Source organism: Ambystoma mexicanum, chromosome 1p (assembly GCF_040938575.1).
Source record: "Ambystoma mexicanum isolate Mex_15411 chromosome 1p, UKY_AmexF1_1, whole genome shotgun sequence".
Taxonomy (NCBI): domain Eukaryota; kingdom Metazoa; phylum Chordata; class Amphibia; order Caudata; family Ambystomatidae; genus Ambystoma; species Ambystoma mexicanum.
Genome location: NC_090921.1, coordinates 1,173,963,665 through 1,173,987,092, shown reverse-complemented (window position 1 = coordinate 1,173,987,092; position 23,428 = coordinate 1,173,963,665). Strand labels below are relative to the sequence as shown.

General features: G+C 45.0%; 1 protein-coding gene across 2 annotated transcripts in view; it reads left to right on the top strand.

Moving 5' to 3' along the window:
• Positions 1-23,428, top strand: part of LOC138451027 (suppressor of tumorigenicity 14 protein homolog) — a 338,794-nt gene that overhangs the window by 211,058 nt on the left and 104,308 nt on the right. For both annotated transcript variants that reach the window (XM_069604879.1, XM_069604880.1), the window contains exon 5: positions 21,956-22,131. In XM_069604879.1, the coding sequence (XP_069460980.1) occupies positions 21,956-22,131 (176 nt within the window). The remainder of the gene's footprint in view (positions 1-21,955; positions 22,132-23,428) is intronic.

The window sequence follows — 23,428 nt, the reverse complement described above, 5'->3', positions numbered from 1 at the left end:
ATGAATCCATGAATTGCTGACTTTATTCTGATGAAAATGAAATATCGTTGAGTTGATTGTAGTGACTCCTAATATGCTTTCACATGAATGTATTTGATGGTCTTAGGTCTGTTGGATATTTCAATAAAAAAATATTTTGACAAAAAGAAAGGGAATATGTCTCCTATGGTTGTCTAGATGGCAAAATGCCGCTCCCTATTGAATATAGGAAAACTTAATTTGATAAATATCTCAGCGAGCAACTGACAAAATCACATACTTGTGAGGTAACTGTAAAGCACAGAGCGTCATCGGTTCAACTCAAACCAAGTTGTAATCCCTAAGTGTCCATGTTTAGAAACTATGTATATGCAGCCGCATTGGCGCGCGTACTGGAACGAGAGAGAACATGTCTCTCTAAAGATGCAAGGAATCGCGGAACATCGTTCCGTATTAGATCTTGTATTATAAAATGAAGTATAATAAAACCGTATTATGGCTTACTTGTAAGGTAAAACTAACAGTTGTCGTGATGCATTCCGCGTGGTGGCAGATGCCGGCCATGAGGAGTCAGCTACAGTTGATAGTGTATCTATGGCAACCAGCCAAGACAATAGAAAAGGGGCACTAATATAGAAAGGAATGAAGATTACACACTTCTAGTACCTGCCCTGTTTTTAATGTGTCGGAGAGGGGCCAGGGCCGTTTCGATCATTGTGTATTTCCATGATTTTTTATTGAATTCAAAGTAGGTGGACAAATGCAGTAAACCCATCTACAAGATGAAAAAAATAAAATAGTCATGAATGGAACGTATTGCCAGTGGTTTCCATGAGTCCCTGAATGTAATAAAAGCTAAACAATATATGGGGTTTTCATGTTAGGAATTGTCACTGTCGGAATGGTTCTGGAATGCTTACATTCCAGAACCATTCAGTTGATAGTTGTGTCCTTGGTGGCTGTGAGCTCAGGGGGCTCTACAAATAAACTTAATGCAGATTAAGTAATCATCGTACCTCTCTAGGGATTTACCACAATTGGCGATGAGGAGTTAACCGGAGGAAGGAACACCTGCTGCTTAGGTGGTCTGCATCTACCGCTGACAGTGTGGAGGAGCCTGCACGTCGCTGAGCAGGTGTGTAGCAACAGAAGAGGTCCGGGCCGCAAGCCGAGACCAGCAGGTACCCCGCAAGGCACAATTCGGAGAAAAAGCATCAGTGAAGAGGCACAATAGGCAAATGCATTGTATTAATATTGCTGTTACGGATACATTGGAGGAATGGACCTCTGTGCATGCCTGTGTGGCGGCTATTTTGAGGATTGTTTGTGGTTGCTGTGGCCACGGATGCACGAAGCTCACCGCAGCAAGATTAAGAAAAGTATGAATCTAAAGAAAACAAAGAGGCAAACCGTGTTCATAATCGCGGCACACAGACAATATTGGACTTGAGAAAACAAAGCAAAGAAGCCCTCTAAAACAAAATGAAAACAAAAATATATATATATATATATATATATCAAGAATTACAGTTTATGCCTCATAGTTTAAGGTCACACTCCACCCAAGTGCTATGAGACAGACTGGCTGGCACTGTATGTACACAGTATGACTATCATCAGAGGTTAAATTATAAAAGGTCTACTTCTTCCTTGCAAAGCGGATTGCTCAAACTGTGAAAATAACCACACTGACATTATGGCCATTCAGCTTGTAACTGCGCTGCGCCAGTTTCTTCCTCAGCCAGGAAACCCTATATGTCCATGGGAGCAGTGGATAGATGGGTTCCAGGTGGCTTTAAGGGCCATTGGAGGAGCCAAATACAATGATGATCTAAAGGAGGCTACCTTACTAAATTGCATAGGAACAGAGGCATCAAGAATATTAAGAGCTTTACCCAACCTGGATGGTACTGAAAGTTGATTGGAGGATAACCGGAAATTTGAAGGTGCCCTGGGGAATTTAGCCAAACACTCCATAAATAAACTCAATGTTCTGTTGGAGAGAGATTGTTTTTTCTCAAGACGGCAAATGAAGGATGAATCTATAGACGCATACATGGCAGCATTAAGGAGCCTGATATCCACGTGTAGGTTTACAGGCATTGCTGACAAGTCTTTAAGAGACCAATTGGTACTGAATGTGGCAGACTCTTGCAGCCAACAGCGACTTTGGCAAGTCAAAGACACATCATTGAAGCAGGCACTGGAGATTGCCAGGACAATGGAGATGGGAGAATTCTGTATGAAAGAAAGGTTTGACAGATGAAGAGAAGGAAATTAAATCCATTCAAGAAGAGAAAAAGGAAGGTGATGTATCTTTAGTGGCATTGATAAGGAGGATGACCAACAGCAATGCCAGAACAAATCCTGAAAGACAAGTTACAAAGGGCAAGTCAAGGATCGTTGCAAGAAATGTGGTTGGTACAAACATATCTCAACAACCTGAGAGACTAGAGGTAATTTTTAAATGGACCACTTTAGAACAGCCCTCTAAAAATAACAAAGTACAATATAATTTATTCCAAGGGTCACTTGCTTCCCCAGACCCAATCGTCTGCCGAATTCATATGTACTTATTTCTATTAAATTATAACCTACACTTCCAAATTTTTATCAAAAATCAATTTATTATTTTATAAAACACAATACAAGAAAATATATCATATTTCTCATATCGTTTAGTTCAACAAGATTCTAAAACCACTTTGTACATCTACACTATTTGCTGGTACATCAATTCATTGACTCCTATTTAGTGCATAGAATAACTTTTCATTTAGGATCTGTTGTGTAACCCCATCTATAATCATGGTATTAAACACAAGTCTCTACACCTTCTAAAACTTTGTGCATCCGTCACTCAGTCACTCATACAACATTTGCAATACACCCAACATGTTTCTTTCCTTATATTTTTAAAATAATTAGCTAGGAAATTCTTCAGGGTTGAGTACCACACCGAATTGTTATGTACAAACTATTCTTGTCTTTTCTACTCTGTCGGGGGAGGATCAGCTGATCCAAGCCCTTTCTTCCTTCATCTAGGCAAAAACACTGAGTAGGCATCTGTCGGAAGCAAGTATTCGAGAAGTTGGTTTATTTTTTATTTATAAATTACGGGGCTACTCTGAAATGTTGACCTGTACTCATTGTCCAAATATGTCACGGGCATTGAGGAACATGTAGGATATATATTGTAGGCTTACCTTAGAATAAACATACTAGTTCTTTCACCGGTCTCGGGTCTTTATTTAATTGTGTCTTAATCAATCCTGCAGAATTAAGATGGCGGTATTCCTTCATTTATTCAACCAAGTCACATGTTCTATACAGCTGCTGGAAACATATAGAAGCTTGATTAATATCACTTCTCTGTCCTATGGTGTAACGATTCATGGTACACATGCTCATCTTACCCCGATAATTCATGTTGATGATCTAGCTCGCCGGAGCCTGTTGGTTCTCAATGTCTTAATTGTTCTGTCCGTTGAGGGGCCAAAGTGGATTACAAGTCGGTATGTGTGTCTTCAATACCACTTCCTATGTATTTCTAGGCGCTCTACAAATTGGAGTAATACAATCAAAAACCGGTAATCAATAAGGCTCCAGGGACAACTACTGTCATAATAACGGTGCTTCTTACATTTCTTATTATTCTCCACCAGTCACTAGTGTAGCTCTATTAACTTACCTGAGCACTATGTTGTTGATGGATCCTTCCGACTATGTGCCAACTCGGGTCTCTGACTTTAAACGAAATGCCATACAGCTACCATCCGGTCGGTCTGTGCCTCTCCTGGCTGGTGTCTGCACCCTGTGTGGCTGCCTCTCTTTTAAAACTACCTTCCTTTTGCCCAGAGTGTAATGTGGTCACGTCATCACGTGATCCTTTCGTAGTTACAGGGTCCCTTTCTCTGAGGGAAGGCTTTTTTTGCAGCCGAGCAAATACGAGAGGCAATTTATGCACCTGTGGACGCTTAATTCTTGAAGTGTGCAATGGTGTCTGCCGGTGTGAAGTTATAGAGACGTGTCAATTACTATGCTCAAAAAAAGTGAAGACTACATTCAAGGTATAAATCTATCTTTGAGACAAAATGCACAATGTATTTGTTAGTTAAAATTGTATATGATGAAGGTTAAAGTACCAAGTACATTGTACAATCAAATGCTTTTTATTTTAGGCACTTGGAAGATTCTTTTTAAATATGTTTATTAAAATGCATGATAGTTATACAATCACAATAAGATGTGCAATCTCGCCTGCTTGAGTCTTTGCTAGTTTCTTATTTGGGTATTGTTACAGAAGGAGTGTCATTCATTTAGGATGGTGTGCAGGTAAATCGCGCCCCTCGGCTACTGGACCTGCTTGCACATTGCACGTGTGATTAGTGGCAGGGCTAATGTATCCCTTGCTCCTTCCACAGGTGACGCATCCAGTAGCTTTTCATTGAGTTTACAAACGGATATTATTTCATGCTCAGTGGTTTAGAAGTGGGAGGAATTTAAAGCACTGTATACAAACCTGATGATACTGTATGTTTCAGAAGTGCAGGGAGTAGAGGTTTTAGCTTTGCAGTACTGACCTAACCAATATGCTATGTCTACATTGAAATGCATTGGAAATGCTATCTTATTTCAGTGTTGGATTAGTGTTGGGGGGAATTCTCAAAAATGTGCCAATTCCCTTCACCTTAGAGACCCCCAGTAACTTTGCTGGGTTTTGGGGACTTGATTCTTTTCCTGGAGAGAGACCCCCTTTTTTCTCACTCATGTATTTACATTTGTGTTTTACCTTTGTGTTTTCTTTGGTTATGGAGTCTAACCAACTCCCTAGGCATCATCTTTTTCCATGGTGTCACACAGCACCCTCAGTGCAGTGACCAGGGGAGTTGCTAGGTCTGGAAAAGACCCGGGGCTAAGCTGATGTCGGAACTGTTGGGACTGGGGGCTAGCTAGTCTTTTGGCTGTAGCTCCTGAGATTCTATCCGGGGCTACAACCAAAAGATCAGGGGCTATAGCCCCCTTAGCTCCCCCCTAGCAACGCCCCTGGCAGTGACACAGGGAAGCCTTCAATGGTGTCACACTGCACCCTCAGTGCAGTGACACAGGGAAGCCTGTCAGGCTTTCCCAAGGTTTAAATACCTTCTCTGGGATCAACTACTGTTTCTCAGAGTAAGTAAAGTGAAATTAACTTTACTAGTCTTTTAAATTCCTAGACCCAGCACACCCTATCTTACAATAGCGTGCTGGAGGGGTTACTTGGTATCCCCTGTGTCTAGATACTCGTGTAGCATTCAAATGTTACCCTTTCCTCTCAATGGCTAGTGGCTGGGGTTTTACAACAAACTAACATAATCTTTCCCGACCGCAAACTATTCATAGCTCCGGTAACGTTAAATCACAGGAGCCATGTTTTTCAAGATGTCGCCCAGCCATCATTGCTAAAATGGTTCCCGGTCTTCTTTTTTCACCATGTCTTTGTGGAAGGTCCTTCTAGAGTGTTTCTCTGCGCGCCAAACCAGGTTTGGTCTCTTTGTTGATTCGCCTTTGTCGGGCTTTAGGAATGAATCCCGCCTCTGACTCCCGAGTATCTCGGGTAGGCAGGAAGTGTGGGAGGGGACCGAACCTCCCAGTACTTGGTCTACTAGGAGACCCAAATGCACTCTGTGATGATTGGCTGACCTTCCGTCAAGGACGGCCACCCAGCTAGGCTGGAATGAATGGGAGAGAAGTGAATAAAAGGCAAGTCTATTGGCTTGGAAGGAAGAGTCAACCACTAGAACGAAGGAACCAAAGAAGAGCTTGAAGAGGACGGCTGCTGCAACACCTGGCCCATTGGTTTGCCCATTGAAGCCCTGGGGAAGCCCTGCTGCAAGTCCGAATCGTCAAGTTTGCATCAACAGAGAAGCCCTGCAAGGCCAACTTCTCCCTTTTTGAGTTGGTAGAACCAATCAACTTCCAAGTAAGCCACCTGGACACCCTTCTCGGAGCTGCTTTCATTTCCTCAGAGTGATGCAGGAACCCGTAGAGCCAGGGAGAGGGACACCAGATTGTTTATTTGTAAGCTGGCCTAAAGAGTTTGGAAGATCCTCTGGACTCCCACGATGTCGGACCGACCAAGCCTAACCCCCCCCCCCGCCCCCTCAGCTGATTGTGTGACCTCAGAAGCAAGGACAGTTCACCTAGACAGCCAGGACCAGCGTTGTTACCAGTGCGGTAGCTGAAACGCGAAACAGCCACTGAAATTGAAGTTTGCCAGTTGCAAGCTTTTGACCGTCCCAGCGTAGTGCAGGAGTCCCCTGACATCCTCCCTCTTGTCCCCAGGACTGAGGCCCAGGAATAGCGAGATCTGCAGGAGCTGCCAGGTACAGAGGTCATCAGCTGCATCTTTTTCTTCGTTGTAAGGACTGTAAAACAAAACTGAGAGAACTTGCATCTCACAGTGAAAGTGCTTCAAACAATTGCAACTCACAGGCCTAATCGGCTTGTGACCCAAAATATGATTCTTCTTTTTACAAACCACTCCTAAGAACATGTGCAGAGACTTTTCCGTTTACTTATCAGAACTGCTTTATCCTATCCAAGACTTTAGCCATTGAATTTGGCCTAGCCCATTGAACTGAATTGATTTTTCTGGTGATCTCCAAGTATTGGCACTGTCTAAGAATAATTGTAACCTTTGTTCTGATAACCTTTGCCTTTTTCTCCTCTTGAAAAGTATTCTGAATGCCAACAGTAAGATATTCATGTCCCCAGCACCCTTGTTACTAAAGTCACATGTGGGTGCAGATTGTGTCTGTGGGCCATTCCAAAAGGGTCTTGTCTGATTCAGAAACTTACAGTGTACCGTATTGAAGTATGTGTGTTATCTGATTGCCTCCTTCTAATTAATGGTTTATGACTGATAAATCAATAAGTATTTATCCAAGAAACTGAGTGTAAGAGTTTATTTGAACACCTGTGATTGTAGATCGCTGTGTAACACCATTACTGCTCACATTTCCCCTCTTGAAATGAGCCTGGCTGCTCAACACGCTACCAAAACCGTGTAGTACAGACTTATACCAAAGGTTGGTTTGCTTACACCTGTAGTCATAGTTGTATGTAGTGTTCCCAGAGGGTACTGCATACGAACTTTGCCTAAAAATTAGCTGAGTGCTGTACCTGTCGGTGTGTGGTCCTGGGACAGAAATGGTAGGGGTTCTAGCTGGCTGTGAGTAAGGTGTTTTTAAAGTGTTTGTGGGCTTGTTTTCTGAGGACCTAGAAGAGACCAGGGTGCTGCTCTCCAGACATGTCTTCCTAATGCTGGAATGGACCCATGCAGAAAGCCGTAGTTTAGGTGCTGTGCCCCCCAAAATGAGCGGACGGTGGCTGGGGCAATTGGGCCTTCAGCGGCCTGGGCAGGGCTGTGCTTCCATTAGTTTAAAATGTTGCAGATCTAGATTGTGGTGTCCACTGTAGATTGCAATAATGATGTGGAGTTGGTATGCTGACCTGGTAAATAAAGTCAGAATTGAGTTTCATTGGCGAAGCTGTTTTGTGAACCCCCTCTTCTCTGGGAAGGCTGCCGCTGTTCTGCATAATGACAAATGTCCCTGCAAATCACTGCACTTCCCTCCATCCTGCCCCTCCTCCCCCCGCCCCCAGGCTCCAGCTTGCATAAAGTAAAACTAAACCAACCGAGTTTGGATTTTCAATTCCATGCCTCGCGCTCAGGCTGGTTGGGCTGTGCTTGGGATGATTGCATTGTTTTATATGCAGGGCAGATCTGCACTAGCTAGCACAATGCATGGAGAGAGTTGATTTTTACATTTAGAAGGGGGCGTGAACGGGAGCAGAGTGCTTGCCTTGCTTGCTGTTGTTGCAAAAGCAGGAGGCGTTAGTAGTGGAATCGCAAAAAGTAAAGCAGGCCCTAATCGGATCCCTGTTTACTTTCACTATCTCACTGCCTCTGCGATTCCTGAACCAGGGTTCGCAGAGGCAGTGCCAGAGATCACAGGGAAGACACCAGGGGTCTCAGCTGCGACCACACCCACCCCAAATGATGTCCATGCATCCAGTCTTGGATAGCCTGGGGGGGATTACTCCCTTCTCCAGGCCTGTTGTACCTTCCTCCAGGTCCTAATTACCAGGAGAATGTCCCCCTTCTCCTGGTCTTCTCTTCACTTAGTTTCACACCTGCAACACCCAGCTCTAAGTTTTGGGAGGGCTCGCAAACCTGGCTTCTGTTCTGATTGCTCCCACTTGGTTCACTTCCCTGCCAAGCACTGCCATGAGGAACATGACTCCTTTCACTCTTGGTGTCTTCTTGGCTGCCCCGCTTGCCAAGTATTGACCCGAGGGGTATAGTCTTGCGCAGTGGAGTAACTTTGCTGAAATGTTGGGGGGACATGATATCTGAAGAAAAGGTGCCCCAGCCAAATGAATGGGGACAAAATGGAGTGCCATGAAAGTTGGGGGTGGGGGCGGGGACAAACACCCCTGTCCACCCCACCCCCTTAAAATTACACCCATGGTCTTGCGTTTATATCTGTACAGGGTTTTTTCCTCCTGTACCTTCCAGCCCCTAACGGTCCCCACACCTCTCCCGTTAACTTGCCTGTTCCCGGGAATGCGCAGCAATTATTTTTCCTGGGGTCCCTTTCTACTCCATCTGCTGTGCAGGCATCTCAGTGTCTCTGTGCCTTCACTTGGCGTATCTCCTGCCCGGGCCTTGGACTGATGGTATGGATGCTGTCTATTGCATTCGCGCCACCGTCTGCCATCCTCCTGTTACTGTCTGGATACTGTTGGGCTAAGGAATCTCACAGTCCTCTACTCTGGGAGAGGTCTGCTCGCAGCTCAATCCTGTTTTTCTCCACATCTCCTTCATGCTTCCCAGGCTTCATTGTGTCTCGTCCTGGTTGGCTGTGCCTTCCTGATAAATAGTCCTTTGTTTTTTATGGCATAGGAGGAACTACACCTCCGGGAGCCCCTTGGTATTGCTCTTCATTGGTCCCATGTCCCACCTCGTCCTCGTACTTAAATTACCTATGTTCCCGATCTTAGTCTACGTCTCAGTACTATTCCAGAACCTTGAGTTAGTCCGTAGAGAGTAGACCCATATGTACTGTATGGCAAAGAGAGTTAGCAGGAGGAGAGACTAAGTGTGTGGGGATCTGATAATCTCATAAGGACTAGACCCTAGATGGTAGTCCTACTTTCTGGTGGGGGAGGAGAGGGGGGGAGGAGTCCTTCTCCCATGAGATCCTCATGCATTATACCACCCCCAGGGGCATTATCGGGTAGAGGCCTTGCTTCATGTGAAAGGGCTCCCCCTTGGGGAGAAGTGACGACATGTAGTGCATCGTTGCAATGTACCCAATCATGAGTTGGCTCTACCAAAACAGCCTGTTGGCATGAACAAAACATGAGTGAAAAATAGTCACAGCCTGGGTGGGACTCTTGTAAAGAATATAGCCTGGTTATGTTTTTTTTTTTAATTGCTAGAACATCAGCAATTCGCAATAATTTATACACATTTCAAAGATTAATTTCCACAATAATTGTAAATCCAGCTACACATTAAAAATAATGTGCCACTGTAGAACATAGTTGGAATACAAATTTAAAAAGTATTCTTCGAATTAAGGCTTAACCAAAGGGCAAAATGGAATTAATTGAAGTTATTGGTTTTATTATTTTTTTTTTCAATCCCCATCATATGCATTGGTTGGCCAGCCAGAAATTTGAGAATTTCGTTATAACACAAATAGATGGCTAAAACAATGGTACAACGTCCTTTCATCGCCAGGCATTTCTACGCCTGCATTTTAAACGTGTACAAAATAACGAGAAAGTTCATAGAATTTATTTGGGTAGTGGAAAAGGGCAGATAAGGAGTTGGGGGTTGGGTATAGTTAAAAATAGGGGCAGGGTCGTTGGGACACATTTAAAATGCAGGCGTAGAAATGCCTGATGATGAAAGGACATAGAACAAAAACAATACATTCTTTAGTCTGATCAAGTGTGTTAATACACTGAAAAATTGGATTGGGTGTTTTACCGTAGAGGAAAGGTCAGCGACGGAAATGACGGCATGAGAAATGTACGATATACATAAATGTTTGTACATTTCTCATGCAGACATTTGTTGTAAAACGACCCCAAAACCCAACCCCTGATCACCAACATCCCCATCCCCCTACTTAACTTTCACCTTGAAGTGTGGTGCCCCTGCAATGCTGGTTCCCTTTCACTTCCGTGATCGGGAACCGGCGTTGCAGGGTCTTTTTTCTTATTTATTTTTTTTGCTAGGCAGCTGCGGGGGTGTCTCCCGATACCCCACTCGCTATACTGTGAGTGGGGTGTTGCGAGGGACAACCCTGCAGCCTTTTCTTTTGAGTCAGCTACTGGGGTTTACCCCGCAACCCCCAGTCACTATACTAATATAGTATAGTGAGTGGGGTGTTGAGAGGGACAGCCTGCCAGTGCTTTGTAAAACCATAAGTGCCAGGGCCCAAGAAATATTTGCCCCATAATGCCGGGGCCGGCGGGTGGCACCCTCAGTGCGGGCAGCCCAGGACAGTGTGCTAGACCTAAACCGGCCGACTACCAGCCCATCACACTGCTGCCGTTCCATGTCACGTGTTTGGCGCTGCAGCAACCGCTGGAACAGGCTAGCAGTGGGATGGATGGGGAAGGGCACACATGGGTTGAGGAATGAACGTTCTGAATAGATTATTTTATTTTTTTTTGTGTGTAACTTTCCAGAATGACAAAGGTTTAGTGCAACTGTTTGAGCCAGAATCGTACTTTCTCTGACTTGATCCAGGGGTGAATTTCCATTTTCCCATATTGTGCGCTCTGCGCTGGCCGGGCTGAACATGACACTTGGCGCCTTGCCACGGAATGGCGCATGGTGGTTTGAGTCCTCTATGCACAAGTTATTTCCTTGGCTAACACAACTGTTGCTATTGCAGCATAGTGCCACTTGATGCACGTGCAGTCTTATGTGATGGTGTTTTATGTAGCATAATGCTCTAATTTGTAGGCCAGGGCCTCTAGGATCTTACTTTGAAAATAATGTGTGACCTCCATGTGCTTTTAGTCCGCGTAAGAGACAACAAGAAAAAGATGAATTGGTTGGCCCAGAGCGGGACACTGATCCGAGGGATATAACTTTCACCGCCTTCTCATCCCCAAGGAGAGCCGACACAGATCCAGACCAAGACGCACCAGGTAGCCCGGCTCAGCCTTATCCTCCAAACGATATTGGAGCTTTTCACCACATGATGTCAAAGGCATGCCAGGAGTTTGGCCTAATTTCAGATGAGAAGAAAGATTGTTTCCTCTTCGACCATATGTGTAAACGTAGGAAGGCAGTCTTTTTCATACCCATTCTGGATCGCATGTGGCAGGAGGGCCTCCGTACTATGAAACATCCTTTTGCTGAGCCTGTGGTTAAAGGAAGGTTGGAGAAGAAGTTTAAGGCTCCAGATTCTACTCTGAAATGCCTGACTTTGCAACCTGTTGGAGAGTCAGTTGTCTCAGCGGCAGCTAGCCGCAAGGCTCATACACAGCATAACTATGCCACTCTGCTAGACAACTAAATCGGAAAATGAATGCCTTTGGAAAGAAGTTCCTCACCATTGGGGTGACAACTGTTCAATCAACTAATTCCCTGGCAACAGTCGCTCGATATGATCGAGCGATGTGGCACCGTCTGGCACCTTTATTGGAACACTTGCCAGAACAGCAAAGAAAAGAGGCTATGATGCTCGTGCACGATGGAGAAGCCTCAAATCACAGCATCAACATCGCTGTAGACCTGGCTGAATCTGGGTTCAAGCATATCAGCAACAGGGTAGTCCTTAGACACCAGGCATGGCTACATTGCACGACTTTCACCAGGAAGTGCAACACAAGGTCACTGATATGCCATGTGAAGGGGAAAGAAAATCTGTTTGGCGACAAAATCGATGAAGCCCATAAAGCCATGAAGGCTGATTCTGACACGGCTAGATCTCTCACTGCCCTTCAAAGCAGGAGGTCCTTTCGATGAGCCTCATGCAATACAAGATTCTCAGGTTCCAGAGACAGCAAGAGCTATGGTAGGCGTGGATATTACTCAGGGCTACAAGCACAATTATCAATTCTCCCAGCACAATAGAAAGGCAAAGAAAGTGTGGATCTACCACCTCCCAGAGAGGTAGGCAAAATAAAGCACAACGATGACTGCCGCAATGGCAGGTGGGGGAAATGTGGCGTTCTACCTCGACAAGTGGCAAACAATAACGACCGACAGGTGGGTGCTAGATGTAATCCAGTACGGCAACTTGGAGTTCAAGCATCCATAAATCCTTATTGCCCCCTACAAATGTATCTCACTCGCAGCATCACATTACAAAAGCATGATACGTCAAATGCTAAGAAAACGAGCCATCAAAAGTGTCCCTCAGCAAGAGGAAAGGGAGTATACTCCAGGTACTTTGTCGCTAAAAAAAGACAGCAAGTGGCGCCATATTCTGGATCTAGGAAGACTAAATAAGAACATCAAAAACAAAATTTCTAAATGGTAACGCTGCAGGAGGTCATAAAAGCTGTTCAGCCCCAGGAATTCCTTGCGGCCTTAGACCTCAGATGCATACTTCCATGTGCCAATACATCCAAGGCACTGAAAGTACCACAGATTCGTAGTGGGCAAAAGCCATTATCAATTTTGGGTACTACCTTTCAGCCAATAAATCAGCACCCAGAACATTCGCGAAGTGGATGGCACCAGTAGCAGCCTTCCTCCGGAAACGAGGCCACCACGTTTACCTGTACTTGGACGATTGGCTAGTTCGGCGGTCAACGTATGAACAAGCCTTATCGTCTCTCAACCAAACAGACGCTTTTGCAACAGTTGGGCTTTACAATCGACTATACGAAGTCCTGTACAGTTCACTCAAGGAGCTTTGTTTTCCCGGGTGCTCAATTCCTTACAGGCCGCAATCTGGTCAAACCTTCAGCAGAAAGAATCAAAAGATTGATAACTCTAGCGAGCTCATTCACGCTAAACAAACTAGTCACAGCCCGCTCATACATGGCTCTTCTGGGAACCATGTACTCTTGCATTCCGCTCATTCCCCACTGCTGGCTACACATGTGGCCAGTACAAAAGTTTCTGTCGACCAGATAGTCCCAAACCCGGGGTTCCTGATCGGACAAGGTAACCATCTCCCGGACTCAGTCAGACACTGAAATGGTGGACATACCCCTTCAACATCGCAAAAGAAATGCCACTGATAGTCAAATTACCATCTTGGATGGGGCGCTCGTTTGGGCCAGGTCAAAGGCCTCTACTCCCCAGAGGAAACCTTACTACACTTCAATTTACTGGAATTGCGAGCAGTGCACTGGGCTCTAAAATCCTTCCTTCTTCTAATCAAGAATTTGGTGGTGCACGTCCTCACTGACAACACAACCACCATGTTTTATCTATGCAAGCAAGGCAGAATGCAATCAAACACTTTGTCCTAGGAAGCACAGACCATCTGGCATTGAGCCATCTGGCACAACATTCTACTTCAGATTTTCCACTTGCCCGGGATGCAGAATAAGCATCAGACGCCATCAGCAGGGACTCGTGGCAGACACACAAGTGGCAACTGCACAGCATAAAGATAGCCAAAATGTTATAAGTGTGGGGTGGGGGGTCATCCCCCTCTAGACCTTTTCGGCAGCCACAACAAGCAGTGCCTGAAATTTGCCAGCAGGATTCCGCATCCCAACTCTCAGGGGGTTGCATTTTCATTCCCTTGGAACGGGGTGTTTCTCTATGCGCTCCCTCCTTTTCTTCTCATAAGGAAAACAATACAGATGGTACACAAAGGTTGTTGCAGGATAATCTTGGTAGCCCTGTATTGGCCCAGGCAGACCTGGTTCTCCGATCTCCTTCAGTTAGCACAGACGATCCAATTCATCTAGGATCTCGGGCCGATCTTCTATCCCAGAACAGGATGATCTTTCATCACGACCCAGGCTCTCTCGTTAACAGCGTGGCTCCTGACCACTCCGAATTCAGTGATTTTAATGTCCCTCAGGACTGCCGGTGCAGTCTAGCAGCAGCTAAAGCCCCTTCTACCATCATTTCCTATACTTGAAAATGGGAAAGATTCTGTGCATGGTGTGCACAGCAGCCTAACCTGCAGCTGCTAGCTAGAAAATCTCATCAGATCCTTCCTTATCTGCTAAAGTTGGCTGATGATGGTTGGTTGGTGATCTCGTCCATCAAAGTGCACTTATCGGCAATCTCAATCTCCAGGTTTACACAGAAAAGATCTTCTCCTCTCTACAGTGACATGCTAATCAAACACTTCGTACCTTCCTGCCAAAGATGATTCCACCTGTATGGCACCTGAACCTGGTCCTAGCGGGGCTTATGAAGCCTCCATTCGAACCTTTGTCGACAACCAACATCAAATTTCTAACTTGGAAGGTGGCTTTTTTTGTGCCCATTACATCTTGTAGATGTATTTCGGAGCTCCAAGCCTTGGTTGACCCCCCCGTATATACAGTTCGAGAGACAAAGTGGTTCTCTGCACTAATCTTCATTTCATTCCTAAAGTACCTTCAGAGTTTCATAGAAATGCTACCATAACTCTACCCACATTCTTTCCAAATGCCACTTCACGAGCAAAAAAGGCTGTCTACTTGAAAATGTATTATTTTTGCATTCTCGCAGACAATTTTAAATTAGTATCGAATATGTGCTGGTTTCCACCTCCTAACATGTATACTGCTATAAAATCTATTAACTGCCTGTGAATCCGTGAAAGATCCGATGCTGGAGAAGGGAGTAGTTTCTTACCTGTAACTGCATTTCTCCAACGTTGGTATCTTTCATGTCTTCACATGCGCCCTCCAGCTTACTACCATCAGGCAAACATCCTCTTTGAGAGGTATCCTCCAGCTGGAGTGGTTAAAATGAGGGGAAGCTTCTGGGGCGGAGCTATACACTCGACGTCCCATTGGTGGTTACCAATGCGAGCTATGCACGACGACGTTGATGGGCCACTCAAGGTGTCAATTTTTTCCATAGGAAAATTACTCAGTCAAAGTTAACGGGTTTCCCAGCCTGACAGGGAATATTCACAGCATGTGAATCCATGAAAGATACCAACGCTGGAGAAAAGGAGTTACAGGTAAGCAACTACTCCCTGCTGTTTATCATGCTTGCACCCTAGGAATAGCATGGGCGTGAAGTCTACGCCCTAGACGCCTTGTTTCAGTTGGAGTGGGCAGCGAGTCCTAGTCTGGAATTTCTCCCAGTAGACCTGTGGTCTGGATTTGGAAAATTAGCAGTACCTTGTACAGCCTTGTTATAAAGGTGTTGGCCTTTTTCTGCATTACCTAGCTGCTGGCTGAAGACAAGTCTTGTTTCTGAAGACCCGTGGAACTTCCTGAACTTGACACTTGTCTGTTAGGTCTTGGACTACTCTGGTACAGGAAGGAATTGGTATCATTGTGGTAATGCTGAAGTTATAAGGCGCCTGTTCTTGGCAACAACCAACCCTTTGCATCCCTTTATACTGCGAGTCACAGGTCTATTCCGATTAAATGTATCCAGAATGTGATATTGCCAGAAACAATGAAGTATTATGTAACCCCAGCTTTGGGGTTGCCTGTAGCGTGTATTGTGTAAATATCTGGGGTTCTTTGCTGGTGTGCGGTATTGTGGATTTTTAGGTGCATGTGTTGTCTTTAATAAAAAATAAATTGTACATCAGAGGAACCCCAATACTTTCAGACTGGCACCAAACTCCTGACCAAAATCTAAGCCTTGTCGCTCGGCTTACACTACCTCAAGATTTGGTTGGACACAAGTGTGAAAGCACTCGCTAGTTCCCCTAAACTGACCTTTCAAAACCTCCACAACAGGGGTGGTTTTGAAAATCCCTCCCAACAGTAGCAGGGGTTTGTCATTTAAAATTGGAAAGCGATGTGTTGCTTTAAATGTGTACTTGAAAGTCCCAGCTGAGAAATGTTAGAATGAATTGAATAACCATAAATCGGTGTCCTGCTGCCAGATCGTTTTTGATCATTGCAACACTTGCCTACTGACCAGGAACAGTTCAGTGCTTGTGCTGGCGACAGCAGCAGAGTGTAAGATCCATACTGTGTTGTTTTGTCCAATAAAATTGGACAGTGTCGCTAGGGCCAGTGCAAGGCATGGGCCATCTGGGCAACTGGCCAGGACTTTGTTCTGGAAGGGGGGGTGGGTGCTCTGGCATTGGGGCCATTGGGTACCCAATGAAGCATTTTAGTTTTTCTTTTAGTTTGGGTACTTGATGTGTAAGCCGACACTATTGGATTAGAGTACAGAAAAGGAAAATTGTCATTCAATGAAGGGCACAATCCTTGTAGCCATTTGGTTATTTGCCCACCCATTGACTGCTAATGGCCATGCTAATTGCTATGTCCATGCCCATCCGGTTCCTACCCCTTCCAAAATACCTACTGATGGAAACTTTGAGCTTCCTTTTAATCAAGCCTTACCATTAAACGTTTCACTTGTAGTGCCTGCCAGTGTTTTTTCAAAGCAGTTTATTTGTATAGCACACTGAACCCTGAGGTATCTGGGTGCATTGCAAGTTACATGGTTACATAATCAATTTTACAAAATTAGCAGGGGATAATACATATTTACATTAGTCACTAATATGTGACTGAAGATGGGATATTTACAAGCATATATACAATCATACAGAAATGACATTACTACAGGTGAGATACAGAAAGGTAGCTGTCTAGAGGTTTAACAATCAAGGGAGAACAGCCAGGTTTTAGTTTTCCCTAAAAGAGTAGTGCGAGGGGGCTACTCTCAATGTTGCAGGTAAAGCATTCCACAACTGGGCTGCCATGACTGGGAAGCTGCTTCCCCTTGCTTTCTTGAGTTTGACTTTTGGGACCTTCAGGCAAGGACCTTATGGGACGTTCAGAGGTGTGTCTAGTGAATTTATCCATTGGGTATTTAGGTGCCAAGTTGGGGAGGCATTTGTGGGTAAGGGAGAGTGATTTAAGTTTGATTCTGTGTTTATTGGCTAGACATTTGGTGTTACGCCTGGCATTTGAAATGTGCTATATTCTAGGGATGCTAAGCGCAGTTCTGAGGGCATTATGTTGGAGCGTTTGCAGTTTGCAAATGTTACATTTGCTGGTACCTAGATGGAATGTGTACAATAGTCTAATTTAGACATACGGGCTCTAGCTAGAGTGATGCAGCTATCCTTGGAGAGAAACGGTTTACAAGCGTTGATGAGTTGGCATGTATAGCTTGTGGCTGAGGCAGTTGCATTAACTTGTTTAAGCCAGAGCTGAATCTAAGTAGAAGCCTAAAGTCTTTACCTCGTTAGAAAGTTTGATGTTTAAACCATCAATGGTGAAGGCCTTAAATTGGTTTCTAAGTTTGTTGAGTCTACCTGAAGAGCCAATAAGCAAGAGCTCTATCATCATTAAAACAGAGACCATGTGTGGCCATCCATGCTTGTTATGGTAAGGTACATTTTGTTAATACGCGCCACGTCTATGTGGTAATGACCTGAGATGGGAATGAGAATCTGGGTGTCGTCCGCATAGTTAGTGTAAGAAACAACCAGATTTATCAAGATAATCAAACAAAGGCTTGGTGAAAATGTTGTACATAATAGGGGAGACATAGGAGCCCTGCGTTACTCTGCATGTTACTGGTACAGGTTCTGCTGATGACGTGGGTGAGAAGACTCTCATGGAGCGATTGTCTAAGAAAGATTGGATCCACGCAGTGGCTTCCCTAGAAAAATGGGCAGCTGAAGTCAAATGATTGCATAGCACTTTATGATCCAAGTCGAATGCGGCGGAGAGGTCTAATTAAAGAAGAATGGCTAGTTCCCTTCTGTTCTTTAACTCATCCACTTGGTTTTTTAGGTCAATGCAGTTTCTGTCCTGCGTCTCGTCTGAAACCTGGTTGACAGTCCTAACAAGTTGTTAGTCTCTAGGTAGGTTTGGCTCTGGATGTAAGCAGCCTTGTCTAATATTAAGAGAAATGGTACTGTTATCGGTCTGTCGTTTGTAGGAATGCTGGGTTCAGTTTCTTTAAAAGGGGAAGAACCCATGCATCTTTAAGATTAGTTGGCACTATGCAGGTGTCGAAGAGTTGATTAATTTAGTAATAAAAGGCGCTAGGTCCCTAGCTGCTTGTTTGATTATAGATGCCGGACATGAATCCCCTAGGCATCTAGATGGTTTAAGTGACGTTATTATATTCTCCACTTCCTGGATGGAGACGGGTGCAAATTTCAATTGATTAGCCGGTTTGGTTTTAGGATTATTAAGGAGTTCTTGCATCAGTGTATCATTTGGTAGGAGATTTGCTTTTTTGGCTTCAAAGCAGTCTTCTGAGATTGAATGACTTAATCGGAGTTGTAAACCTGCTATTGGATTATAAAAATGGCTTAACCAGGTCTACCTTCAGCTACTTGATTTATCAGCACTACGTGTGTCCTACATTGAATTCCTGTTCAAATCCAGCATTGGCAAAGCCAACCATTTTGTCTTGTGAATAGGTATTAGGCATTTACCAGGCACTGCTATTAGATGCCCAGCTACTTGCGCCATTTTGCTCCTGCTACCGTCAATGGCCAGTTAATCTCACCAGGGCAGTGGCTGACCAGTGCCTTTCCCATGCCTACTCAAAAGACCAAATGCTTATTAGTTGAAGTCGCTGCCTCCAAAAAGCATTTCCGATCTTTCACGAAGTTGTGTACTGTCACTAGGTGGCAGTGTTGCCCCATAGTTGAAGTAATCCTGTTTGCCACTATAGTTTACTCTGTGCCAGTCGGAATTAGCCAGGCATCTGAAATGATTTCAGATTTAGTTTGGTCTTGTACAGACTACATTTCAGTTGGTGTGGTCTCTTGGTGCCGAGTGAAAATGTTTTTTTGCATTGAACAGAGTTTCTGGTAGGGGAAGTCTGAAACCTAGCACGTTGCATTTATAACGCTACAGCAATCGCAACTTTAAGAGACCGTCCCAAGTGTCCAATTGGTTTATCAATGGGCTACAGGGAATGTCTAGGTTAAGGGCCAAGTTATGGTGCAAGTCCAGATCTGTTCGTGCTCTTTTGAAATGAATATTGAACCCAGTTAGAATTTCGCTGAAGCAATGCGTAAATGGCCTTCAAAGTTCTGCCCTCCTCGCACTATGCGTAACAGGGACATGTAATTGAACTTACCTTTCCCTGACATGGTGTGCACGGTTCCATCGTTCAGGGCAAAATGGAGGCCTGGATTTCATGACCGGTTTGCAAGATTGTGCCGGGGCAGTGGCCCGGCTCAGACTGGCCTATAGGGCAATGGGGGCAATGCCCGAACCAAAAATGCATGGGCCTGTTTTTTTTGGCCAAAGTGGACTCGTTTTTGTGTCCATGTTGGCAAGTTTGATACCTTTTTATGCACCTTGCGGCTAATAGTTTTGGCCAGTATCACGGAGTAGATGGTCTTTAAAATGATCAAAACCTCCTCCTTGGGTACTACTCAGTCTGGCACAAAAGGAATGATTTGCTAGCTACAACTCTGGGCCACTGTTTCATTGGTGCCCGAGACAATGTTATGCCCCAGTACGACCCTGGCAGTGGCACGTTGCTCATTAGCAGAATATAGTGCTCAGTAGAGAGAGTGAGGATGGAGTGCAGAGCGGGAGGTATGGGAGCGGTGGAGTTCAGAGGCTGATTTAACAGTCGCCAGGTGGACAAACGGCGAGCGGGCCCCTGTACCCTGCCCCACCCCTTTCCTTCCCAGTCTCTCTGAGACAGAGGACACAAGGCCCTTTCTGCTGTGACCAGGGTTCAAGTCCTAAAAATAAAAGTGGGGGGACTCATCAACAAACGCAGTGGGGTGTGTTGTCACCAGAAATTAGCATATCAAGGGGAAATATGCACATTTCATTACAATGGCTGTGCATAACCACCCTATTTGCATAGGACGAATGGCATTTGCCTTTCATAAAATCAACACTCGCACAAAACAGAAAGAGGAGATTTTCTTCTAATAGTATTTTTTTAAAACGTTAAAAGGTGTGCATGTCTTAAACTCCAATAACCAATACTAATCTTTTCCCTGGAACATGCAGCTGTGTATTGTATTTAGATATTTTCGAGTTGTAAAACGCTGAATGCCACAAGTGGCTTCAAAGCAGGTGAGCAAGAGTGGGGCAAAAGGGGGAGGGTCCTGGGGAAGAGATTACTTACCCGCGCATGAACATTTGGTTAGAGTGGTGTCAGTTTTGTGATGCAGGCAAATCATAATTTGTCTAGCAATGCCTTGAAAGGTGCACAAATCGCATATACATTATGAATGTGATTATACATTTTTTATTTTTTTTTTTATTTTTTTTATTTGCGTTTAATTGTTTTACAATTTTTGCAAAAACTTTCTGTTGGCTGTTGTTTTTCCGCCAATTATATTGCGAATCCTTGGTTGCTGAAATTAAAATTCTCCCTGTTTCTATATTTCTTTCTTTAAAATCCATGTTTTTCTGTTTTTTTTTTTTTTTTTTTTTTTTTTTCTTTGTTTACTCTCGACTTAGTTTTTCTTCCAGTTTTAGACCTTCGAAGAATTTAGCTGTTGCTACTGTCAATGTTGTGGATTCTCCACTCATTAGCATGTTCCACCAGTCTTCATCACTGGTGGTGAGATGTTTCATTTTGTGTGGTCGTAGGTAGGTCGTTCTGAGACTATTTGTACCTGGGCAGTAAAGAAGTAGATGTTGCACTGTTTCGGTTTCTAGGGTGTCACAGTACCGACAGTTTGAGTCTCGAACCTGATTATACATTTGATTTCTTCATCCTGGTTGCCAGTTTTTCCTGTGTAAACCAAGAACATTTTGTGGTGTGTAATATATGAATGGACACTTTATTATTGACGTCTTCTCATTGCACTATTTTATGAAGCTTAGCTGGCAATTGTATTTTTACTTCACTTATTGCATAAGAATGTCTATAAAGGAATGCACATCACTGAATTTATTGTACTGTGACGTGTACTTATTAAAGACCTATTTTGACAAGGTTTTGTACTTTTGTGAAACCTAGCTTTCTTGGAGACTTTTTTTTTTCTAGGAAATTGTGTGGTCTTCATAAACTGTAATTCTCTTTCGCCCTTAGCCTTGAAACATGTTCATTTCCAACATTGGTTTCAGGCTTGATCCTCCAATAATACCATTGATGGCAAAGCCTGCTGGGGAGACCCAGCTGTTTCCAGTTAGTCAAACCCCTAGACACAGGGGTAACTGTAATAAAGAGAACTTTATTAAAAAAGAAAAACAGCTTTTGTCCCTAAATTTCGCCATTGTCCATTCATGACCACAATTAGCTAGGCCCACTCTGAGCTCCACCTCCTTGACCCGCCCACCTAGGGCCCTGTGTCAGGTGCTTCCCGCAGGGCCCTTTGCCTTGAATCTGCCACTTGGGGTGTTGCTAGATAATACCAGCTCGTGCGCCTTACGTCAAGCATTGCAGCTTCACTCGCTGTGTGGGTGTCCAAGTGCCTGTTAGTTTGCCTAAGTGTTCCAAGGGTCTATACAGAATAACACGCTCTTCATGGGTACTTCCGAGTGCGTTCGCACACCGACTTGTGCTGCAGTGCCAGGATAAAAGCATTGTTGCGCTGTAAAATGGGTGACCATCGGTGCATTCTCTCTGCTGTGATCAGTGGCACTGGGCATCCGAGAGGTTTGGCTAACTTTACTTTCCAAGTGTATTTGTCCAGCATATTTCTTGTGACGGTGAGTCAAGAACTGTTTTCCTGGGCTGGAATCTGTGTCCTGTCCCAAAGCAGGCCGAGACCCCCACTCGGATTGGGAGCATGCATTGAGCAGCTGTCAAGAATAGGGAAGGGAGGGGTGTTGGTGGGAGAGGGGGTGGAGGGGGGGGGTCTATCATTCTGTCGGACCACTGACCGTGCACTCTTCTCCTCAGCGAAGGGAGCACCATTGCCTACTGCTGGATCCGCTTTGTGGTCCCAGACGTGAACGCTAGTGCCTTGGCGCTCTTCACGGACAGCGCCATCATTGGCAACCTGAGGAGGAGCACTCGCAACCCGACACGCACGGTCTCGCAGGAGAGCCTGCGCATCACTGCTACCTCCCTCTCTGGTGAGTCCCGCATCTCTACTACTGCCTCCTCTGGAGAGGCCTGCCTTCTTGACCTTAGCAGGCGTATTGTGCCATCTTGCGAGTTCTGCTTCTACTACTTCACTGGCCATCTAGGCGAGCCCCCTCCCGCCCCCCTCCTTCACCTACAACTGCTCGCTCGCGTTCTCTCCATTGACGTGTTCCCTACCTCTGGCCTCTGGAGCGAGTCCTGCCTGCCCTCCCCACACGTCTGTCTTTGATCGTCCGCTTCCCCTTTCTACTCGATGTCTCACTCTCGCTGCATCAGGCGATTCCTCCTTGTCCCATCGCTTGAATGGCTACTCGTTCTAGGCACCAAAGCCTTCCGTTTCTCTGGCAGTCTTGTAAATACGCATTTTTGTTTTGTTTTTTTTGTTTATTGTGATATAACCGCATTTGGGTTTTTTACACATACTACTTTAAATTGCTCAAAGCCCATTACAGCATATTCATACAAGTTCGTACAATTTTCACATGATAAAAATAGAATGAAAGAAAAATAATTGAACAGTCGAGAATAAAATAAACCTACAAACGCGTCTCCTACATAAATACGCATTTCAGAACTCTCCTTTCCCCACTAGTGCTTCTGACACCCATGCTTGCATGACCTTTAACACCAAGTTCTGAATGCTATGCACGGGCCAGTATTCTCTGCAAATGTACGCCATGTTAACCCTACACTTCCCCAGTCGGGCCCAGATACAGAGGAAACCCGGCTCAGCAGGGTCCTGCAGAATTGGCAACCCCTGGGTGGCACGAGATGCTGATGCACACAAGTACAGTCTAATGGGTACCCTGCGCTGGGTAGGTGGCAGCCTTACCCAGGACGTCTAAGGGCGGACTGATCCTGCTAATCCAATTACTAGGATGTGGAGGGGGACTGCTGTGGATGTAAACCATGGCTTTGATGGAAGTAGCGCAAGAAAGGTCCTCGCTAAATCTGCAGCGCTGCGCGAGTGGAGCAACCTCACTAAAGGAAGCCAAGGGGAGCAGGAATGGTGAAGGAGCTTGAATGAGACTGGACATGTGTTCTGGTTTCTGCTCTCATTAATGTTACCATTCCAGACCACCTGCGATAGACCTGCCAAGCTGGCTTCAGACCCAGAGGTAACCCAGACTGCCACCATCCGCGGTGTGGCCATCTCATCTGTATCCGCCGTGGACACCCCTGCCTGCTGGTACACCTTGATTGCTCTGCTGCCTTTGACACAGAAGATTGAGTCCTCATTGACATGTTACACAACCGCACTGGAGGCTGTGAGGCTGCTCCAGCTGT